Source organism: Myotis yumanensis, unplaced genomic scaffold (genome assembly GCF_028538775.1).
Source record: "Myotis yumanensis isolate MYYU_CA2020_CCGP unplaced genomic scaffold, mMyoYum1.0.hap1 SCAF_6, whole genome shotgun sequence".
Lineage (NCBI taxonomy): Eukaryota > Metazoa > Chordata > Mammalia > Chiroptera > Vespertilionidae > Myotis > Myotis yumanensis.
Window position 1 is genome coordinate 95,526,488 of NW_027223757.1, and position 21,089 is coordinate 95,547,576.

At 44.0% G+C, this 21,089-nt stretch overlaps 2 protein-coding genes across 2 annotated transcripts in view; both read right to left on the reverse strand.

Moving 5' to 3' along the window:
• The window catches only part of LOC139012957 (golgin subfamily A member 6-like protein 26), a 105,022-nt gene that overhangs the window by 83,778 nt on the left and 155 nt on the right, over window positions 1–21,089 (reverse strand). Inside the window, exons 2-3 of the mRNA XM_070419143.1 lie at window positions 16,946–17,038; window positions 16,573–16,765 (exon numbers count right to left, since the gene is read on the reverse strand). Of these exons, the coding sequence (XP_070275244.1) occupies window positions 16,573–16,765; window positions 16,946–16,963 (211 nt within the window). The 5' untranslated portion in view covers window positions 16,964–17,038. The remainder of the gene's footprint in view (window positions 1–16,572; window positions 16,766–16,945; window positions 17,039–21,089) is intronic.
• Window positions 11,816–12,989, reverse strand: LOC139012803 (protein SET-like). Its single transcript, XM_070419071.1, has one exon. The coding sequence runs from the start codon at window positions 12,987–12,989 to the stop codon at window positions 12,153–12,155; it is 837 nt and encodes a 278-aa protein (XP_070275172.1). The 3' UTR covers window positions 11,816–12,152.

Genomic DNA, 21,089 nt, shown 5'->3' on the forward strand with positions numbered 1-21,089 from the left:
CAATGCAATCTCTACTAAAACACCAATGGCATATTTCACAGAATTAGAATCAACTTTCCAAGCATTCATATGGAATAAACAAAGAAACCGAATAGCTGCAGCAATTCTGAGAAAGAAGAACAAAGTTGCAGGGATCACAATACCAGATATCCAGCTATATAAAAAAGCCACTGTTCTCAGAACTGCCTGGTACTGGCATAAGAACAGACATATTGACCAATGGAACAAAACAGAGAACTCAGAGATTGGCCCAAGCCATTATGCTAAATTAATATTTGACAAAGGAGACAAAAGCATACAGTGGAGTCAAGACAATCTCTTCAACATATGGTGTTGGAAAATTGGACAGATACATGCAAAAAAATGAAACTAGACCAACTACTTACACCATACACAAAAATAAACTCAAAGTGGATAAAGGACTTAAATGTAAGATGGGAAAACCACAAAAATCTTAGAAGAGTGCATAGGCAGCAAAATATTAGACATGTCATAGCAATATCTTTACTGATATACCATAAATTCTAGGGCAATGGAAACTTAAGAGAAAATATACGACTGGGACTACATCAAAATAAAAAGCTTCGGCACAGCAAAAGAAACCATCAACAAAACAACAAGAAAGCCCACTGCATGGGAGAACAATGTTATCACCGATAGGGGTTTAATCTCCAAAATTCATAGGGAACTCATACAATTTAACAAAAGAAAGATAAACAATCAAATCAAAGAATGGGCAAAGGACCTAAATAGACACATTTCAAAAGAGGACATTCAGAAAGCCAAGAGCCATATGCAAACATGCTCAAAGTCACTAATCATCCGAGAGATGCAAATCGTTAACCACAATGAGCTACCATCTTACACTTGTCAGATGGCTATCATCAACAAATCAACAAACGACAAGTGCTGGCATGGATGCGGAGAAAAAGGAACCCTCGTGCACTGCTAGTGGGAATGCAGACTGGTGCAGCCTCTGTGGAGAACAGTATAGAGTTTCCTCAATAAGTTAAAAATAAAACTTCCATTTGACTCAGTGATCCCACTTCTAGGAATATATCCCAAGAAAACAGAAGCACAAATCAGAAAGGATACATACACCCCTATGTTCATAGTAGTTCAGTTTACAATAGCTAAGATTTGGAAACAACCTAAGTGCCCTTCAGGTGATGAGTGGATTAGAAAACTGTGGTATATCTACACAATGGAATATTACACTCTTGTAAAAAAGGAGGAACCTTTACCATTTGCAACAGCAGGGATGGACCTGGAGAGCATTATGCTAAGCAAAATAAGCTAGTTGGAGAAAGATAAACATCACATGATCTCACTCATTTGTGGAATATAATGAACAACATAAACTGATGAACAAAATAGATCCAGAGACAGAGAAACATCAAACAGATTGTCCAACCTCAGAGAGAAGGCAGAGGAAAGGAAGCGGTATGAGATCAACCAAAAGACTTGTATGCATGCATATAAGCATAACCCATCGGCATAGACAATAGGGGGGTGAAGGCATTTGCTGGGGAGTAGGAACAGCTGTGGATAGGTCAATGGGAAGGGGGAAAGGAGATATCTTTAATACTGTAACAATAAAGAATTTAAAAAAAAGAAAAATAGGGTCATAAGATGTTGGCTGGCAGGACAGAGGTGAGGGATAGGAAGTGAGTGAGTGAGGGGATGAATGGAGAGTGTGTGGATGTGTGTGGTGTGTGAGTGAGTGAGGGACAGTTAAATCCGGCAGGAGTAGCAGAGGCTGACAGACCAGGCTCTCTGGGACACAGAGGGACTACCACTGCTGCAGCACTCCCCAGACAGCGGGACCCAGGCACGGAGCCCATGCCATCTTAAAGGGGAGAGCAGCATCTTCTAGGAACTCAGCAGCACCACCACCCAGACAGGCCTTGGACACTGCCCGTGACCCGGCAGCCACTCTGACAAAAATCCTGCAACCACACCAGCAGACTCTGTGACTCTGTGCCAAAGGAGCAACAAGCCGCCGGCAGCAGTAAGTGCAGTCTTCCCCTCCCCAGTGGCAGACCTCCCACATTGGGTGTGCTCATGTTCACTGGTGTCCAGGGCGCAGGTCTCCCAGGCACACCACTCCATAGACTCCTCTTAGGAGTCACTGGGAGACTAAGCTGGGTGTGATTTTGTACAGACACAGGCTCACTGCCACCCAGTAGAAATTCTGAATTCCCTCTGCCTGAATAACTGCCCCCACACACCCAGCTGCGCAACTTAAGCACCAGGGCCCTTCAGCACCAGGTCCCCTCAGATTGCATCAGAGCTCAGCACCGGAGAACTGCACTGCCACAGTTGCTCACTCCCCCTCAGCCCATCTATCCGCAGGGCACTTTAGGGAAGCCATGGTGAGCCTCTGCTGGGTCCAATCTTGGACTAATAAGGACGCACTCCCCTGGGCAGTAGACATTCGGAATTCACCCATCCTGGATACCTGCCCAAAGCGTGCCAGGGCCCTTCAGAGTGCTTCAGTGCACCTGCGCTAGCAAACTCACTGCGGGTGCTCCTGTGTGCCTCTACGGGGGAACGCGAGCCTATCCACCACAAGCGCACCAGCAAAATCTGAGTTTCCCCACCCCACAGCTGCAGAACTCTGGATACTACAGGTGCATGCTTTTCCAGCGTGCAGGTGTCCCAAGACCACCGCTCCACAGGCAGCCCTGGGGCCCCGCTGCGAGCCCTGCTGGTCATGCACTTAAACAAACAGAGGTGCACTGCTGGGCTGTAGAAATGTTGAATTCCTTCTTCTGGGATACCTGCCCACAGACACTGCAATCCAGTGGCTTCAGTGCCAGGGTCCTTCAGAGTGTGTCAGTACACCCTGCTGGCAAACACACCACAGGTGCCTCTGTGAGCTGCTGCTGGAATCGCGTGTATCCAACCACAGAGGTAGCAGCAAAAGCTGAGTCTACCCACCCCACAATGACAGAACTCTGGACACCACAGTCACACTTTGCCAGAATGCAGGCTTTCTGAGCCCCACCACCCCAATAAACGGTTCCTGGGTACCACTGTGAGTCCCTGCGGGGCACACATGATTTCAATCAAGGGCATAAGACAGCAAAAATTGGAACACCCCCTCCACAGCTGCTGACTTCTGGACACCTCAGTTGCACCTTTCCAGCTCACAGGCCTACATCAGGAGAACCCACATAGCCCAAGTAGGGAGCTACACTAGACTACCAAACCCAGGAGACCTGAGAGGTCACACCAGTAGCACCACACCCTAAAGAAAATGGGTAGCAAAGCAATCGGAACTACAATTAAAACATCACAGCAAAAGATGGCAAGACAAAAAAGCAACCAACAAAGGAAAGAAAAAGAGGAGTCACCAGAAAGGGAGTTAAATGAAATTGAGGCTACTAACTTATCAGAGAAAGAATTCAGAGTAATGGTTATAAGGATGCTTAAATGGCTGGATGACAAATGCACACAACTCAATGAGAATTATAAGGAGCTGAATGAGAATGTCACCAACATGAAAAGGAACCAAGAGGAAATGAAGAATGACATAGCTGCAATAAAGAACACAATGGAAGGCTTAAACAGCAGACTAGAAGAGGCTGAGGGCCGCATCAGCGAATTTGAAGACAAGGTAGGAAAAAACACACAAACACAGGAGCAACTGGAAAAAAAAACTTAAAAAGCAAGAGGAGAGCCTAAGGGAGCTTTGGGACAATGCAAAATGAAACAACATTCACTTAATAGGGATACCAGAAGGAGAGGAGGAGAAGCAAGGAATAGAAAACCTGTTTGAAGAAATACTGACAGAAAACTTCCCTGATACTGGCAAGAAAAAAACTACACAAGTCCAAGAAGCACATAGAGTGCCAAACAAGATGAATCCCAAAAGACCAACACCAAGACACATCATAATTAAATTGGCAAACACCAACGACAAAGTGAGAATCTTAAAGGCTGCCAGAGAGAGATGGAAAGTTACCTACAGGGGATCTCCTATTAGAATATAAGCTGACTTCTCAACAGAAACAGACCAGGCAAGAAGGGAATGGAATGAAATATACAAAGTGATGCAAAGCAAGGGAATGAATCCAAGAATACTATACCCAGCAAGGCTATCATTCAAAATTGAAGGTGGAATCAGGAGCTTCAGAGACAAAAAAGGGCTAAGAGAGTTTATTACCACCAAACCAGCAATGCAAGAAATGCTAAAGGGACTGCTGTAAAAAGAAGAAACAGAAAGACAAGAAGAAACACAAACATTAAGAATAAAAATGACCACAAACAAGTACTTTTCAATAATAACATTAAATGTAAATGGACTAAATGCTCCAATCAAAAGACACAGGGTAGCTGAATGGATAAGAAAACATGACCCATATATTTGCTGTCTGCAAGAGACCCACTTCAGAACAAAGGATTCACACAGACTGAGAGTGAAGGGATGGAAAAAAAAATTTTCAGGCAAATGGAAATGAGAAAAAAGCTGGGGTTATGATACTTATATCTGACAAAATAGACCTCAAAGTAAAGGCCATAACAAGAGATAAGGAAGGCCACTACATAATACTAAAGGGAGCAATTCAACAAGAAGATATAACTCTGGTAAACATATATGCACCCAATACAGGAGCACCCAAATAAATAAAACAGCTTCTGGAAGATATCAAGGAAGAGATCAATGGCAATACAGTCATAGTAGGGGACTACGGCATTTTTATATGCCAACAGTGAACATACAGAAAGAGAAATTAAAAAAACAATCCCATTTACCATTGCACCAAAAAAAAATTAAGATACCTAGGAATAAACTTAACCAAGGAGGTAAAAGACCTCTACCCAGAAAACTACAGGACATTGAAAAAAGAGAAAGAGGAAGACATAAACAGATGGAAGAACATACCGTGTTCATGGATTGGTAGAATCAACATCATCAAAATGTCCATACTACTCAAAGCAATCTATAGATTCAATGCACTCCCCATTAAAATACCAACAGCATATTTCACAGATCTGGACAGAATGCTCCAAAAATTCATCTGGAATTAAAAAAAAAACAAAAACCCGAATAGCTGCTGTGATCCTGAGAAAGAAGAACAAAGTAGGAGGGATCTCAATACCAGATATCAAGCTGTATTATAAAGCCATTGTTTTCAAAACTGCCTGGTACTGGCACAAGAACAGACATATAGACCAATGGAATAGAATAGAGAACCCAGAAATCGACCCAAACCACTATGCTCAATTAATATTTGACAAAGGAAGCAAGAACATACAATGGAGTCAAGACAGTCTCTTCAATAAATGGTGCTGGGAAATGTGGTCAGATACATGCAAAAAAAATGAAACTAGGCCACCAAATTACACCATACACAAAAATAAATTCAAAATGAATAAAGGACTTAAACGTAAGACGGGAAACCATAAGATTATTAGAGGAATCCACAGGTAGGAAAATCTCAGATATATGCCAAAGGAATTTCTTCACTGACACAGCTCCTAGGACAATGGAAACTAAAGGGAAAATAAACAAATGGGACTATATCAAAATAAAAAGCTTCTGCACAGCAAAAGAAACCATCAACAAAACAACAAGAAAACCCACTGCATGGGAGAACATATTTGTCAATGATATCTCTGATAAAGGTTTAATCTCCAACATTTATAGGGAACTCATACAACTTAACTAAAAGAAGATAAACAACCCAATCAAAAAATGGGCAATGGACCTAAATAGACACTTTTTGAGAGAAGACATATATAAGGCTGAGAGACATATGAGAACATGCTCAAAGTCACTAATCATCCGAGAGATGCAAATCAAAACGACAATGAGGTACCATCTGACACCTGTCAGACTGGCTATCATCAACAAATCAACAAATGGCAAGTGCTGGCGAGGATGTGGAGAAAGAGGAACCCTCGTTCACTGCTGGTGGGAATGCAAACTGGTGCAGACATTGTGGAGAACAGTATGGAGTTTCCTCAAAAAACTAAAAATGGAACTTCCATTTGACCCAGTGATCCCACTTCTAGGAATATATCCCAAGAAACTGGAAACACCAATCAGAAAGGATATATGCATCCCTATGTTCAGAACAACACAATTTACAATAGCTATGATTTGGAATCAACCTAAGTGCCCATCTGCAGATGAATGGATAAAAAACTTTAGCACATCTACACAATGGAATACTATGCTGCTGTAAAAAGGAAGGAACTCCTACCATTTGCAACAGCATGGATGGAACTGGAGAGCATTATGCTAAGTGAAATAAGTCAGTCAGAGAAAAATAAATATCACATGCTCTCACTCATTTGCAGATTATAATGAACAACATAAACCGATGAACAAAAACAGATGTAGAGACAGAGAAGCATCAATCAGATGCTCAAAACTCGGAGGGAAAGCAGGGGAGGGTAGGGGTGAAGGGGAAAGATCAACCAAAGGACTTGTATGCATGCATATAAGCATAAGTGATGGATGTGGACAACAGGGGGTGATGGTGAGGGCAGGATTGGGGGGATGAGGAGACATTGGGGGGATAAGGACACAGTTGTAATATCTTATTCAATAAAGGGGAAAAAAGAAAAAAAGAAAAATAAAGAATATACTGTGTTCATGGATCGGTAGAATAAATATCATTAAAATGTACATATTATCCAAAGAAATCTACAAATTCAAAGAAATTCTTATTAAAATACCAACAGCATATTTCTCCATCTATAACAAACACTCCATAAATTTATATGGAACCAAATGAGACTCTGAATGGCTGTTACAATCTTGAGTAAGAACAACAAAGTTGTAGGAATTACAATAACAGATATCAACTTATACTGCAAAGCCACTGTACTCAAAACACAAAGGCAGACATATATACCAATGGAACAGAACAGAGAACCCAGATATTGACCCAAGACATTAGACTCAATTAATATTTCACAAAGGTGACAAGAATATACAATAGAGTCAAGATGGTCCCTTCAATAGATGGTGCTGGGAATATTGGATGGATACATGCAAAAACCAAAGTGAAACTAGACCACCAACTTACACCATACACAAGAATGAACTCAAAATGGATAAAATATTTAAATGTAAGTTGGAAAACCATAAAAATCCTAGAAGAAACCATAGGCAGCAAAATCTCAGACATCTCTCATAGCAATATGTTTACAGATACATCTCCCAGGGCTAAGGAAACTAAGAAGAAAAATAAACATGTGGGAGCATATAAAAATAAAAAGCATCTGTAGAACAAAAGAAACCATCAATAAAATGAAAAGGGAGCCCACTGCATGGGAGGACATACTTGGCAATGACAGATCTGATAAAGCATTAATATCCAAAACATATAAGAAACTAATTCAAATTAACAAAAGAAAAAGAAGCAATCCAATTAAAAAATGGGCAAAGGACCTGAATAAACACTTCTCCACTCCAGAGTGGACATGCCGATGGCCCAGAGACATGTGAAATAAAGGGCCAAAGTCACTAAACATCAAGGAGATGCAAATTAAAATGACAATGAGATATCACCTCATACCTGTCAGAATGGCTACCATCAACAAATCAACAAATAAGTGCTGGTGAGGATGTGGAGAAAAGGGAACCCTCGTACATGCTGGTGGAAATGCAGACTGGTGCAGCCATTATGGAAAACAGTATGGAGTTTCCTCAAAAAATTAAATATGGAACTGCCATTTGACCCAGTGACCCCACTTCTAGGAATATATCCTCAAAAATCTGAAACAGCAATCAGAAAGAATGTAAGCAACACTTTATTCATAGCAGCACAATTTACAATAGCAAAGAGCTGGAAACAGCCCAAATGCCCATCAGTAGATGAGTGGATAAAAAAAGCTGTGGTACATTTATAACATGGAATACTATACTGTGTTAAAAAAGAAGAATCTCTTACTCTTTGAGAGAGCATGGAGGGACCTGGAGAATATCATGCTAAGTGAAATGAGTCAGTCAGAGAAAGACAAGTATCACATGATCTCACTCACATGTGGAATCTAAGTAACAAAATAAATTGATGAATGGACTGGATCTAGAGACATGGAAGCATGGAACAGAGTGTGGAATCTCAGAGGGAGGGTGGGTGGAAGGTAATCAACCAAAGACCTTGTATGCATATATGCATAATCCATGCACACAGACAATAGGAATGTTAAGGCCTAGGGTGGGTAGTGGGGGTGGGTTGAGGGTGTCAATTGGGGAAAAGAGTGACATATTCAATACTTTCAACAATAAAGATTTTAAAAAATCTTATCTAATAATAGAGAAACATGGTAATTAGCCGTACCTACGCTACCCTTCCCATTGGCTAATCAGGGCGATATGCAAATTAACTGCCAACCAAGATGGCGGCCGGCAACCAGGAAGCTTGAAGCGAACAGGAGGCTTGCTTGCTTCAGTGATGGAGGAAGCCAACGTTCCCCACCTGCCTTGCTGGCCTCTGAGCTTACAGTTTAAGAAACAATGTTACAAATATAGAAGCTAAAAAAAACCCCAGAAACCTGCTTTCAGCCAGCTGGGCCTCAGCCAGCAGACTGCAACATTGTTTCAATTATAGAACAAACGCAGATTTCTGCTTTCAGCCAGCTGGGATCTCAGAGTTGGAGTGAGCAGGCCCTTAACAGTGTTACAATTATAGAACTCAAACAAACCAGATACCTGCTTTCAGCAGCCGAGGCCTCAGAGCTGGAGCCAAGCCTCAGAGCTAAAGCTTGCCCAGAATAAAAAAAAAAAAAAGAAAAAATGGACAGGTTGGGAGCTTCAGTCACCCACCAGCCTGAAAACAGCCCTCAGCCCCTCACCCAGACTGGCCAGGCACCCCAGTGGGGACCCCCACCCTGAAGAAGGTGTGACCAGCTGCAAACAGCCATCATCCTCTCATCCAGGCTGGCCAGGCACCCCAGTGGGGACCCCCACTCTGATCCAGGACACCCTTCAGGGCAAACCAGCCGGCCCCCACCCATGCACCAGGCCTCTATCCTATATAGTAAAAGGGTAATATGCTCCCAGCACCGGGATCAGCAGAGCCGAGAGGCCTCCCGGCACCGGGATCAGCATGACAGGGGACAGCGCCCAAACCCCCTGATCACCCTGCGGCTCTGTGTGTGACAGGGGGTGAGGCCACAACCTCCCTATCCACCCTGCTCTGTTCGTGACAGGGGAAGGCACCCCAACCCCCTGATCAGCCCTGCTCTGTGCCTGATAGGGGGGAGCTCCCCAACCCCCTGATGGCCCTGTAGTTCTGTGTATGACAGGGTGCAGCGCCCCAACCCCCTTATCGGCCGTGCTCTGTGTGTGACAGGGTGCAGCGCCCCAACCCCCCCCCCCCCCCCAATGGGCCCTGCTCTGTGTGTGACAGGGTAGAGCCATAACCTCCCCATCGGCCCTGCCCTGAGTGTGACAGGTTGTGGCACCCCAACCCCCTGATTGGCCCTGTGTGTGACAGGGGGCAGTGCCCCAACTCCCCTATCGGCCCTACTCTGTGAGTGAAAGGGGGGAGTTCCCCAACCCCCTGATGGGCCCTGCTCTGTGCGTGACAAGGGGGGGCACCACAACCTCCCTATCGACCCTGCCTTGAGTTTGACAGGGGGTGGTGCCCCAACCCCCCAATCAGCTCTACTCTGAGCGTGACTAGGGGTGGCATCGCAACCTCCCGATCTGCCCTGCTCTGTGCATGACAGGGGGCGGCGCCCCAACTCCCCAACCGGCCCTGCTCTAAGCCCGACCAGGGGCTGCACCTAGGGATTGGGCCTGCCCTCTGCCACCCGGGAGCAGGCCTAAGCCAGCAGGTCGTTATCTCCCGAGGGGTCCTAGCCTGCGAGAGGGCACAGGCCGGGCTGAGAGACCCCCTCTCCCCCCAGAGTGCACAAATTTTTGTGCACTGGGCCTCCAGTTAAATAATAAAGTCTTGAGGTCTAAGGTACAACTTAGCCAGTCATCTGTAACAAATACAGGCTTGGTTTTAACAAAAGGAACTAGGGCTTTGGTGGAAGATATGGTCAAGCCCATTCCTTCCCCTTGTTGTGTACCTTAATACATAACAGGATTTTGTAGATTATGTCTTCCAGGGTATGGGGATATTACTAGTCCCTTGTATCAGACTAGAGGCCCAGTGCACGAAATCGTGCTGGTAGGGTCCCTAGTCCTGGCCTGTGATCAGGGCCATTTTCCGCCCTTTCGCCAGTCCCCAGGCCAAATGCTGCCAGCACCCACTTTCCCACTGGCCTGAGCCCCCGAGCAGCTGCACATGCATGGAGGTGAAGTCGCCGGTGCCAGCTTACCCGCTGGTGAGCCCCCAAGCAGCCAGGGATGAGCTGGGAATTCCAACGGCCTGACAGCCAGCCCGGTCCTTCTGCCACCTACCCCAGGTCCTCCGTTCACCATCTGTGATCCATTGGAGCCTGAAGGTCATGGGGAGGGACCAGGAGGCCCGCCATACAGCTAGCTCACCAGTCCCCAGTCCTGCCCCACCACCACTCACCCCGCTCACCACCGCTCGTGGGCTGGGGAGTGGAGGTACCAAGAGATGGTCAATGCATCTCATGGTGACCGGTCGAGTGGTCGTTCCGATTGTTACGCTTATGGTCCCTGGCCTTTTATTTTATAGGATGATTAAAGAAGCTCATAAAGGGAACTTAACTCTGCTGGAGTGGGAGCCAGGAGCTGAATTGGCTTTTAAGCAACTCAAGCAGGGCCTCCCTCAGGCTTCAGCCCTGAGCCTTCCCACCAGCCCGTATTTCAATCTAGATGTAACGGAAAGGGGAGACATTGCCCTGGGGTCTTGACTCAGGCCCCATCAGTGGGATACCTGAGAAAGAATTAGACATCATAGCTAAGGGCTGGCCATCCTGCATCTGAGCTGTAGTGGCAGTAGCCCTGCTGATACCAGAAGCCACTAACTTAACCTTGGGGAGAGATTTAACTGTCTATACCCCTCATAATATAGCCACTTTGCTAGCCTCTAAGGGAGGACTTTGGCTTTCATACAGCCGCCTTCTCAAATATCAGGCACTCTTGTCGGATGGACCAGCTGTCCAGTTAAAATCTTTTTTTTAATTATTTGTGTACACATTTAGTTTTATTGTAACAAAGCAACTTGTACACTTTTAATGTTTAAAACTGAGCATTATCTTTCCTTTCCAGTGAAAAAAAAAGAAAATTTAAAAATAAACAGAACAAAATTACAATAGAGAAATGTCAATTCCGAATAAGATCCTACAGGTTCTGCTGATTCTCCCATCAAGTGGCAGGGCTCAAGTCATCATTAGGAGAGAATTTTATTTTAAAAGTGTCATCTTAGACTGCAAGGATGTCCGTTAAACATCACAATTAAACATGCCAAAGGAGAAGCCATGTTGTCAAAATGCCCACTTAACCCAACCAAACATCTCAAACCCACCCTTTTTTGACCTTCTATAACCCCCTTTTTAAAATTTTTTTTTCTTTTTTTAAACAAGAGAAAGTAGACAGATACATGTTGGTAAATGCTAACTGTCCATATTCACATATAGACACAGTGTAATCTCTGAGCCCAATATACAGAGAAAGGTGGGAAAAAGCTAGAATTCTATGCACTACTACACAGGGACCTAGCCACCTCCAGCTCCCAGCAGAGTTAAGAAAGCAGAAGGTTTTTCTTTTTTTCCACAGAGCATGGTGGTGTTGATTACATTAAGTTTTTCTTGAGACAGGAAGGGATAAAAATGAATTTGGAACAGAAAGGGGCAAAGATTCTTTTCCCACTGTATTCTGCTCAAAGTACACCCCCCCCCCCCCCCAAATAAGGTGAGAACTATGGTGTAAAGGAGAGAAAAGAGACCTCAAAAACAGGGCGACTGAGCACAAGAGGGGGGGGAAAAGAAAAAGAAAAAAAAGACTGCAACTTGCTCCCAGGGACTGGAGAAAATTCAAAAAGGTTGGAATCCATCAGTGTTCATTAGTCATCTTCTCCTTCATCTTCCTCTCCTTCTTCCCCCTCATCATCATCTTCATCTTCTTCACCTTCATCCTCATTGCCTTCATCAATATCTTCCAACCCTTCCTCTTCTTTTTCTTCTTCTTCATCATCATCATCATCATCATCATCTTCTTCTTCTTCTTCTCCTTCCCCTTCTTCATCATCCATGTCAGGACCCAACTAGTACTGTAATAGATTTGGCCAAATGTCATCTTTGATGACTTCTCCCAGCTCATCTGCACCTGCATCAGAATGGCCAGTGAACCAGGTAAAGAAGCTTTCTGGTTCCTCATGCTGTCTCTTCCTGCTGGCTTCATTCTGTGTTTGACTTGAACGTTTGGTCAAATCCTTTCCAGATTTCCACTTGATTTCAGTGGACTTTGAAGATGGATCACCACTCTCATTCAGATGAAACTCTTTGGAGCAAACTTTATTTTCGAAGTAAGGATTTTCATCAAAATAAAAATCTATTCTGTAACCTGATTTAATATCTTCAAATTCTGTCACTTCAACTCTTGTCAAATAATGCAGTGCCTCTTCATCCTCTTCCCCAAGCAGTGCAGACACTGGTGGATGGTTGACAAATGTTGTTACCCCAAAATTTGGGATTTTGGCCATCAATTCTGACCTCTTCTGAAAAAATGGTTGGCGGAGTTTGTTATATTTCTGTTCTACTTTCAAAATCTCCTCACTGACTTGTTCATTAAGTCTGTCTATTTCATTTTGTACTTCATCAATATGTTCAATCGCTTCTTGCTGTTCTTTTTCTGAGGTCTCCTTGGCCCCGTCGTGGTTGGAGTTGAGCTCCTTTTTACTGATTTTGGCCGCCAGCCAACATGGCACTGCTCTGAAGTTGGGGGGGTGGGAGGGGAAGAGGCGAGGGGGAGAGAAGGGAAGGCGAAGGGGCGGGTGCTCCCTAGGTCCAGCCTCCTCCTCTCGTGCTGCTCCTTCTCCCTCCCTCTGCCTTGGGCACACTGCCCTGGCAGCCTGATGATGAGGGAGAGGCTGGGGCAGCATGCCTGGCCCGGCCCTGGCTACTGCTTATGGAGGGGAGGCGGCGGCGGGCAGGCCAGCAGCTGGGCTCCTTCACTCAGGCTCCAGGATCCAGCTCCCTGCTCATTCTCCTGTCCAGTTAAAATCTCAATCCACTCTTAATCCAGTCACTTTCTTCCCAGAATAGGGTGAAGACATTAGCCATGACTGTGTACAGATTATACTTCAGACTTATGCTGCAAAGGAGGACCTGAGAGAAAGCCCCTTAGATATTCCTGTCCTGGCCAAGTTTCAGCAGACTTGACAACAGCTCGCTGAAGCCTGCACCAGGCAAATTGGAAAATCCCTCTTCTCCCTTGGAGATGTAGTACTGTTAAAGTCTCTCCCTTCTCTTCCATCCACCCTCAGCCCACTTTGGGAAGGGCCATATACAGTAATCTTGTCTACACTCACTGCAGTCAAGGTCAGTGGGATTGACTCCTGGATTCACCACTCGAGAGTGAAAGCTTGGACACCAGGTACGGCTGAGGAGGGGGAAGACCAGGAAGAACATCCAGTGACACCAGATCAGTCACCGGTTTTCCTGTGAGCCCTGGAGGACCTGAAACTCCTCTTCTGGAGAGCCCCAGTGAGCCCCATAGATTCCAGATAAGTAATGATTGAACACAGCCTTTAGAAGGAAACACTGTTCTGGGTGATTAAAGTCCCTAACACTCCAGGCAGGGTTTGGTCTGACTTACACACCTATATATTTTTGGGTATTGTGTACTTTCAAATTGTACACCTGGAGCAGGGGAATCACACTACTCCATGATCCAGCTTTAAAATTATTCTAACAGTGGCTCTATTGGACTTAAATATTTTGCTCCTTCTTTTCCTCACAACCTATAGTGGCCATGGATATCACCACCCCATGGCCCCAGCTCTGTCACTTATGGCCAAGATGGGAAATTATTCTAATTGCTGGGTTTGTGCCAAAGTGTACAATTGAGCACACCCTGACCAATTCCCATTGGTGGCTCTTCCCTCGTCCCTGGAACATACAGCTCAAACATGGATCCTGGCTGGGCTTGAAATGGAGAAGTGCCTCCCACACTCCAAGTGAAGGGAAGGGGACATCCAGTATATCAGTCACCCAGCTGTCCTCCAGTGAGCAAGGAGACACACTCACACATAGGGTAGGGGCAATATCCGCAATAATGGGAAATGCTTCTATTTGCTTTAAGTCATGTGATTCAACAGGACCCTTATGGGGATGGATTTCCTGGGAGTATTGCAATCACACCATAGTCTTTAGAAATTTTTTTCCTTTTAATTATCTCTAGCTCATCCAATATGCGAAATACCACCATTTGGGGAAGCTTTTTCTGGTTGCCTCAGGGAGGTAGTCATTTCTATGAGAGACACAATGCCTCATGGGAATACCCAAATAAGTGGGTCAAGGATCTGAAACAAACTGACTAGTCCAGCAGGTTATTTATTACTTTTTGGGATCACAGGGCCTGTGATCATCCCCAACTTTTGCAATCAATCACAATAGTTAATCCATTCTAGCAATATTTTATAAAAAATATTTATAAGCACCATATGTAGTCTCTCCCCCAAACATCTAGCCTGCGAGACTACCCAATTTGATTAGTATTAACTAATGTTAAACTAGAGCTTATGATCCAAACTAGCTGGGAATTTATTACTTTTCCCCTAACAACTCCCACTTCATGTCCTCAGGATTTAACTACTCCACTTTTTTTCCTTTTGATACATTTGGGGAGCTCTCTCTCATGGGAACTGGATTTTATTTCCTTTTTGGTGAATGGCTATACCTTACATTTCCAAGGAATTGGTGGGGCTTATGTACCATTGTAGCAGCAATCCCATTGGTGACATTTCTTGAAACCACAGAAATGATATCATCAGGCAGCTTTTCTAATTGGGATCCTTTCTTGAACAGTCATTAATTTTTTCAAGGAAAAAGAGAGAGATAATGTTATCCCCCCCCTTTCTCCCTATCCCCCCCCCCCCCCCCCCCAGCCAAGGCCTCACTTCAGGATTTGAAGATTGGGTTTGGGTCAGACACACCCATGACAATCCCCTTCTCCAGAGACCAGCCCTTGGTCATTCCATTGTGCCAGGCTTACTTTGGTTTGCTGGGATTCCCCTGCTTGAAAGGTCTGTTCTTAACCTTACCCTCTTAAACTACCAGTTTTAGAAGGCCGTGGAAGGGGTAATTGAAGCCCAATGGGAATCACTAAACCCCTTAGCATCCGTGGTCCTTCAAAATCAACAGGTCCTAAACATACTAATAGCAGAAGTAGGAGGAACATGTACTCTGATAAATGAGACTTTCTTCATGTGTATTAACATCATCACAAGTAGAGGAAAAAATCTTAATATTATAAAGAAAAATATCAAGCTCATTGATGATCTAAAGGCACAAGCGGGATCAGGTCCTTGTTGGCTGAAGCAGAGAATCAAATCAAATTTGGAAGACAAGGTAGAAATAAATACCAAATTAAAGAAGCAAATAGAAAAAATAATAAAAAAGCAGGAAGATAGCCTAAGGGAGCTCTGGGACAACATAAAAAGTAACAACATACAGGTCATAGGAATACCAGAAGGAAAAGAATGCAAGCAATGAACAAAGAACCTGCTTGAAGATATAATGACAGAAAACTGCCTCAACCTGGTGACAGAAAATGTCACACAAGTTCTGGAGGCACAGAGAGTGCCAATCAAGGTGAACCCAAAGAGATCCACACCTACACACATAAGAATTAAATGGGGAATGTTAAAGACAGAGTCTTAAAGACAGCAAGAGAGAAAGAAAATTATCTACAATTGAGATTTCATTAGAATGTCAGCTGACTCCTCAATAGAAACATTTCAGAAGGGAGTGGCATAAAGAATTTAAAGTACTGAAAAGCCAGGGCATAAATCCAAGACTACTGTATCCAGTAAAATTATCATTTAACAAACATTTGACAAAATCCAGCACCCTTTTTTGAGAAAAACTCTCAACAAAGTGGGAGTACAGGTATCATGTCTCAACATATAAAAGTCCATATATGACAAACCTACAGCCAACATCATATTCAACTAGAGGCCCGGTGCACGAAATTCCTGGACTCATTGGTGGGGGGGTCCCTCAGCCTGGCCTGTGCCCTCTAGCAGTCCAGGAGCCCTTGGATGATGTCCGACTGACAGCTTAGCGAATATAGATCCCCAGAGTTAATACAGATTTGCTGTGCCCAATGAATTGTTGGGTATAAGAAAAAGATTATAAGGTCACTTCTTTGAAAATTACTATCTTTACAGACACACTAAAAGATGGTCTAAAAGTCTTCTTGGCTCTATTTACAAGTTCAGTGCCCAAAATATCCAACTCTAACACTTAACTCAATTTTTTAAATAAGCATTTTACGAGAGAGAGAGAGAGAGAGAGAGAGAGAGAGGGATCCATTTATTTTCCACATATCTATACATTCATTGATATATTCTTGTGTGTGCCCTGATCAGGGATCAAACCTAAAAGCTTGGTGTACCAAGAGAAATCTCCCACCAACTGAGTTACCTGGCCAATATTCATTTCACTCATTTTTAAACTTACCTGTCTCTTCGGGATTCTTAGAACTTTCTTGATAAAACAAATTTGTCAACATGTTCCCCATGATTAGTAGAAGGGCAGCTAACTTGTTCTTGTGTAACTTAGTGATTATGATGTAAAATGTGGAAAACAGAATCTTGAGAAGTTTTTTCTGACTCCCACATCGATGAAAATAGCTTTTTTCTTCACTTCTTTCCTGCAAGAAAACAGGAGAATCAACACCCAGATCAGTTTTCCTCAGAAGTGACCCCCACCACTGGGACACAGGGGAAGATGCTGCCTGGGCGTGGTCTGCAATGGGGAATGGAGAACTGCATTGGGGCGGGAGGAGCTGCTCTCCTGGGTCAGGTGTGGGCTTTGAGCAAGGTGACCTCACCTGGCAGCACCAGCCCATGGCAGTGAGAGAAGTCCTGTCTTATCCCAGGCCTGCTCTCATCCTCATCTTTCTTCCTGAAGGAGGTATAAGAATCTGGAAATAACAGGAAAGATTTCAGATCTTTAGAAGGTTTGTCTGAATGAATTCTTCCATGGGTTTTGGGTGAGTGATTGAAATCAAGAATGGGGTGCAGGGTGTTCTCATCTAACAGGAAATAAATGTCCCTGATGGAAGGAGAACTGAGGAATGTAGGGATGATAGAAGGACAAAGAAGGGATCCAGGATCAATAGTGATTGAGCCAGGCATGTTCTCAGGACCAGGCAGACTAAGATCACAGCCTCATATTTCAGATCGGAGAGGTGTTAGGTTTGATCGAGCAATTGAATTGATACCCCTCTCCCGGGAATTGGCTTTTCAGGTCATTTCAGTATGGACATTCCCTTTGCTGAGACCACATTGCACTTGCGGTGACCACATTACATTATCTGCCCACCGGGTATGCATAAAGAAGTCTCCGCCCAGAAAAAGCCCTCCAAAAGTTCTTTAAAAGCTGCGGACTCCCGTCACTGGGTGCTGGAACCATCCAGGCTCAGCCACCTGGTGTGGGGATGATTGAATAAATTCATAATCCCCCACCATTCTGGTCTCGTGCATTCCTTCTTCAATGACCATACATGTGGTGCTGGAAACCTGGGAGGGTTCCACGAAGATGGAGACTCCTGCCTGGGCCCTGCCCAAGGTGCGGAAGGGAAGGCCACTGGAAATCCGACTGCAGTTTCGCCTCTGTAGGTCGGACCTCAGCCAGGCCAGCAAGGCTGCCCTCTGTATCTGGTTTGGAGCTCCCAAACCTCCTGGGACTGGCGACCGAAGAAGCTGCCTAGGGCCTGACAGGGCCCCACAGACTTACATCACCAGGACAGAGCCTCAGGTAACGACTGTGGTGGCAGGTAAGCCGATCTCCTTTTTAACTGACACTGGGGCCACTTACTCTGCCCTCTCCGAATTCTTTGGGACCCTTGTCCACTCTTCAGTCTCTATTATGGGGATTGCTGGATTAGTCTCACAGCCATTAGCCACCACACCTCTACACTGCATCTTACTACCTACCCCCATTCACTCTTTTCTCATTCTACCTCGGTGCCCGGCAAGGGCTACTATGCATCCCCTCATAAAACCCAGTTGTTTGAAACCACAGTCGCCTACCTCAGTTTCACTCTCTCACCCACAAGTCAGAGCCATTCCTTGGACTGTAAATGCCTTATCTCCTCCATGACTGTCCCCTTCTCTGAACAAGAAATTTTCTCCTTCCTCAGGCTCACTGGGTACTCTCACCTCCAGGTTCACAATTTGAGTCTTCTTGCAAAGCTCTCTATGACATGACATGGTGAAGGGACCCCCTCACTGAGCCTCTAGATCCCCAAAGCAACATTCTCTCCCCTTTAATGCTCTGAAAACTGCTCTGACCTCAGCACATTCTCACTCCCCCCCCCAATCCACCCTTCCCACAGAACAACTTCTTTACTGCACATGCTTTCTTAACAGTCTGGCTAGTATCAGAAGCTGAGTTTATTATCTCCTAAACCTTAGCATGTTATCTCTAAGGAAAAAATCCGGCAGTTTTGAATCCAAGCGGCTAGAGGCCTGGGAACAGGCTGTGGGGCCTGCTCCCTCCTCCCCCTGCCTTTTCTCCAGCCTCATATACTTATACATAATTTTCCAACGTCTTTATTGGAAACCTTGTCCACTCCTCAACACACTGAGCCACTTAGATAATTGGGACCCTTGTCCACTCCTCAGTCTCTATTATGGGGGTTGATGGATTAGTCTCACAGCCATTAGCCACTGCAGCTAAAGTCTAAATGCTTAAAAACTTTAAAGCATTGCTTGGTTAAATGATAAACATTTAAATATTTTAAGATAGCACACTGAAACATTGATTGCTAGACATGTTTAAATTCTCCTGCTCATAGTTTTTATTACAGAAGATCTCTTATACTTTATTGAATGTATATTTTCTTGAAAGTATGAGTGTGCTTAAAGTGTGATAATAAATGTCAATCTAAGAAATGTTGGCTGTTTACTTTTTGGTGATCACTGAAAAATAAATGTTTCTAAGAGTGAAGAATTCTAATACATTTTAAAGAAAAAAAGAAAGAGCAGGTCTGTACAAATTGCTGAAGGTACTTAATGAAAGGTCTGAGGCATGGTTATGCATTTTTGAAGGACATAGAAAGAAGGTTTGAAGGCTAATTTCAAAGTGTGAAATTTGTGAAGATTGAGTATGTAATGAGAAGGAAAAGAGAAATGTTGAAAGAAAAAAATTAGTCCTAAAGTTAACTATTTACAAGAATTGTAAAAGGGCTATTTTACTCTGAGCAAGAAAGACTGAGGTTTCAGCCCCTAAGCTCGGCAGGACAAGGTTGCTGAATACTTCTTAAGCTAAACCAGAATATTCAGCAGCAGAATTTTAAGACAGGAGCGCACATAATGCCTCAGACCCCCTCCCAGCCTGCTCTTCAGATTGGCTTGTGGGGAGGGGGTGGCATCTGTACTTCATGGGTCACATGTATAGGTTTGCTTACTTTGCTTTTCAATAGAGGAGCAGACTTTAATTACTTGATAAGTTAGCTTTCACAATATAATCAAGATCTCATATAAACTCATTCATATGAGAAGCCAATATTTTATGAGCAACTAGTTCTAGTAAGGTCCAAAGTAAAATGCGCATACATATGCAAATGAGCAGTAGTCAAAAAGAATGCTGTTTAGAAGTAAATTTAAGCTTAAAAAGAAGGAATTTAAAAAAATCTTCCACTACTATTTACAGAATAAACTAAAAGTTATTATTCAAGCATTAAATTTCACCATTAATGAGACACCATAAGTAAAAAGAAAGTTACTTTTACTTGAGATGTATGCATTGCAATATTGACAAGCATGTCTCTTTCCTACCTGTTTTTTTTGGGCAGCAACCAAGATGGTTGCTCAGTTTGAAAGAAAGTAAAAGTCTTTAATGTAACAATTTAAGGTTTAAAAGTAAAAACAGCAAGGGGCAAAACTGGGAAAACAAGAACCCCATCCCCAGGATAACCTCCAGATAATCCCTCTCCTAATGACCCTGTGCATCACAGCAGGGGTGGGCCTGCCATAGGCAGCTCTACCTATTGTCAAATCCTGCATCAGGACCTGCAAAACCCTGTGGGTGCCCAGCAAGGGGCAAAACTGGGAAAACAGGAACCTCATCCCCAGGGTAACCTATTCTCCCCTTTCATATCACTAGTCAGGCAACTGAGCCCCCTAATTTTTTCCCTCCTAAAGGTTAACATCTAGGTCTCAGTTGTATTTCAGCTTCAGGTTCAGAAAAACAGCAAAACTAGACAAGTGATGCTGTGACAGCCTCAGGATCATCTTTTACCTCCCAATTCACTCAACAGAACTGCCTTTGAGACGGCACCAACCAGTCTCTTGGGGAAATCATGCTGCTGCACCCCTCGACCAGCCCACTACTATCAAAGTCCATTCCCCTGTGATCTTGACATCCAGACTCAGCAGGAAGTAGTTACAGAAGATATGACCTTTGTCCCTGTTCCATAAAACAAAAAGGCTGGAATGTTGGCTCTGATGGAGCAATTGAATTGATACCTCTCCCCCAGGAACTGGCTTTTCAGGTCATTTCCCATTCACCACATTTCACTTGTTGAGACCACATTCCATTATCTCCCCTCCGGGTCTGCATAAAGAAGTCTCTGCCCAGAAAAAGCCCGCCAAGAATCCTTTAAAATCTGCTGACTCCTGTCACTGGGTGCTGGAGCCATCCAGGCTCAGCCACCTGATGTGTGGATGATCAAATACATTTGTAATCCCTCACCATTCTGGCCACCTGCTTTCCTCCTTTGGTGACCTAACAGGAGGATTACAGCTTTTCAAAAGAATTCTTAAGGTTTTCTAGGGAGAGAAATAAATTAGAGCAAAAATAGGCAAATTATGAGCATAAAAGATGCTAAATTTAAGACATTTCTCTAGATTCTTTGTTATTTCTATTGATCCTTCCCAGACTCTTCATAAACACACACACACACACACACACACACACACACCCCAACACTGCTCTTTATCCCATGATAAACATTTCATCTTAAACTT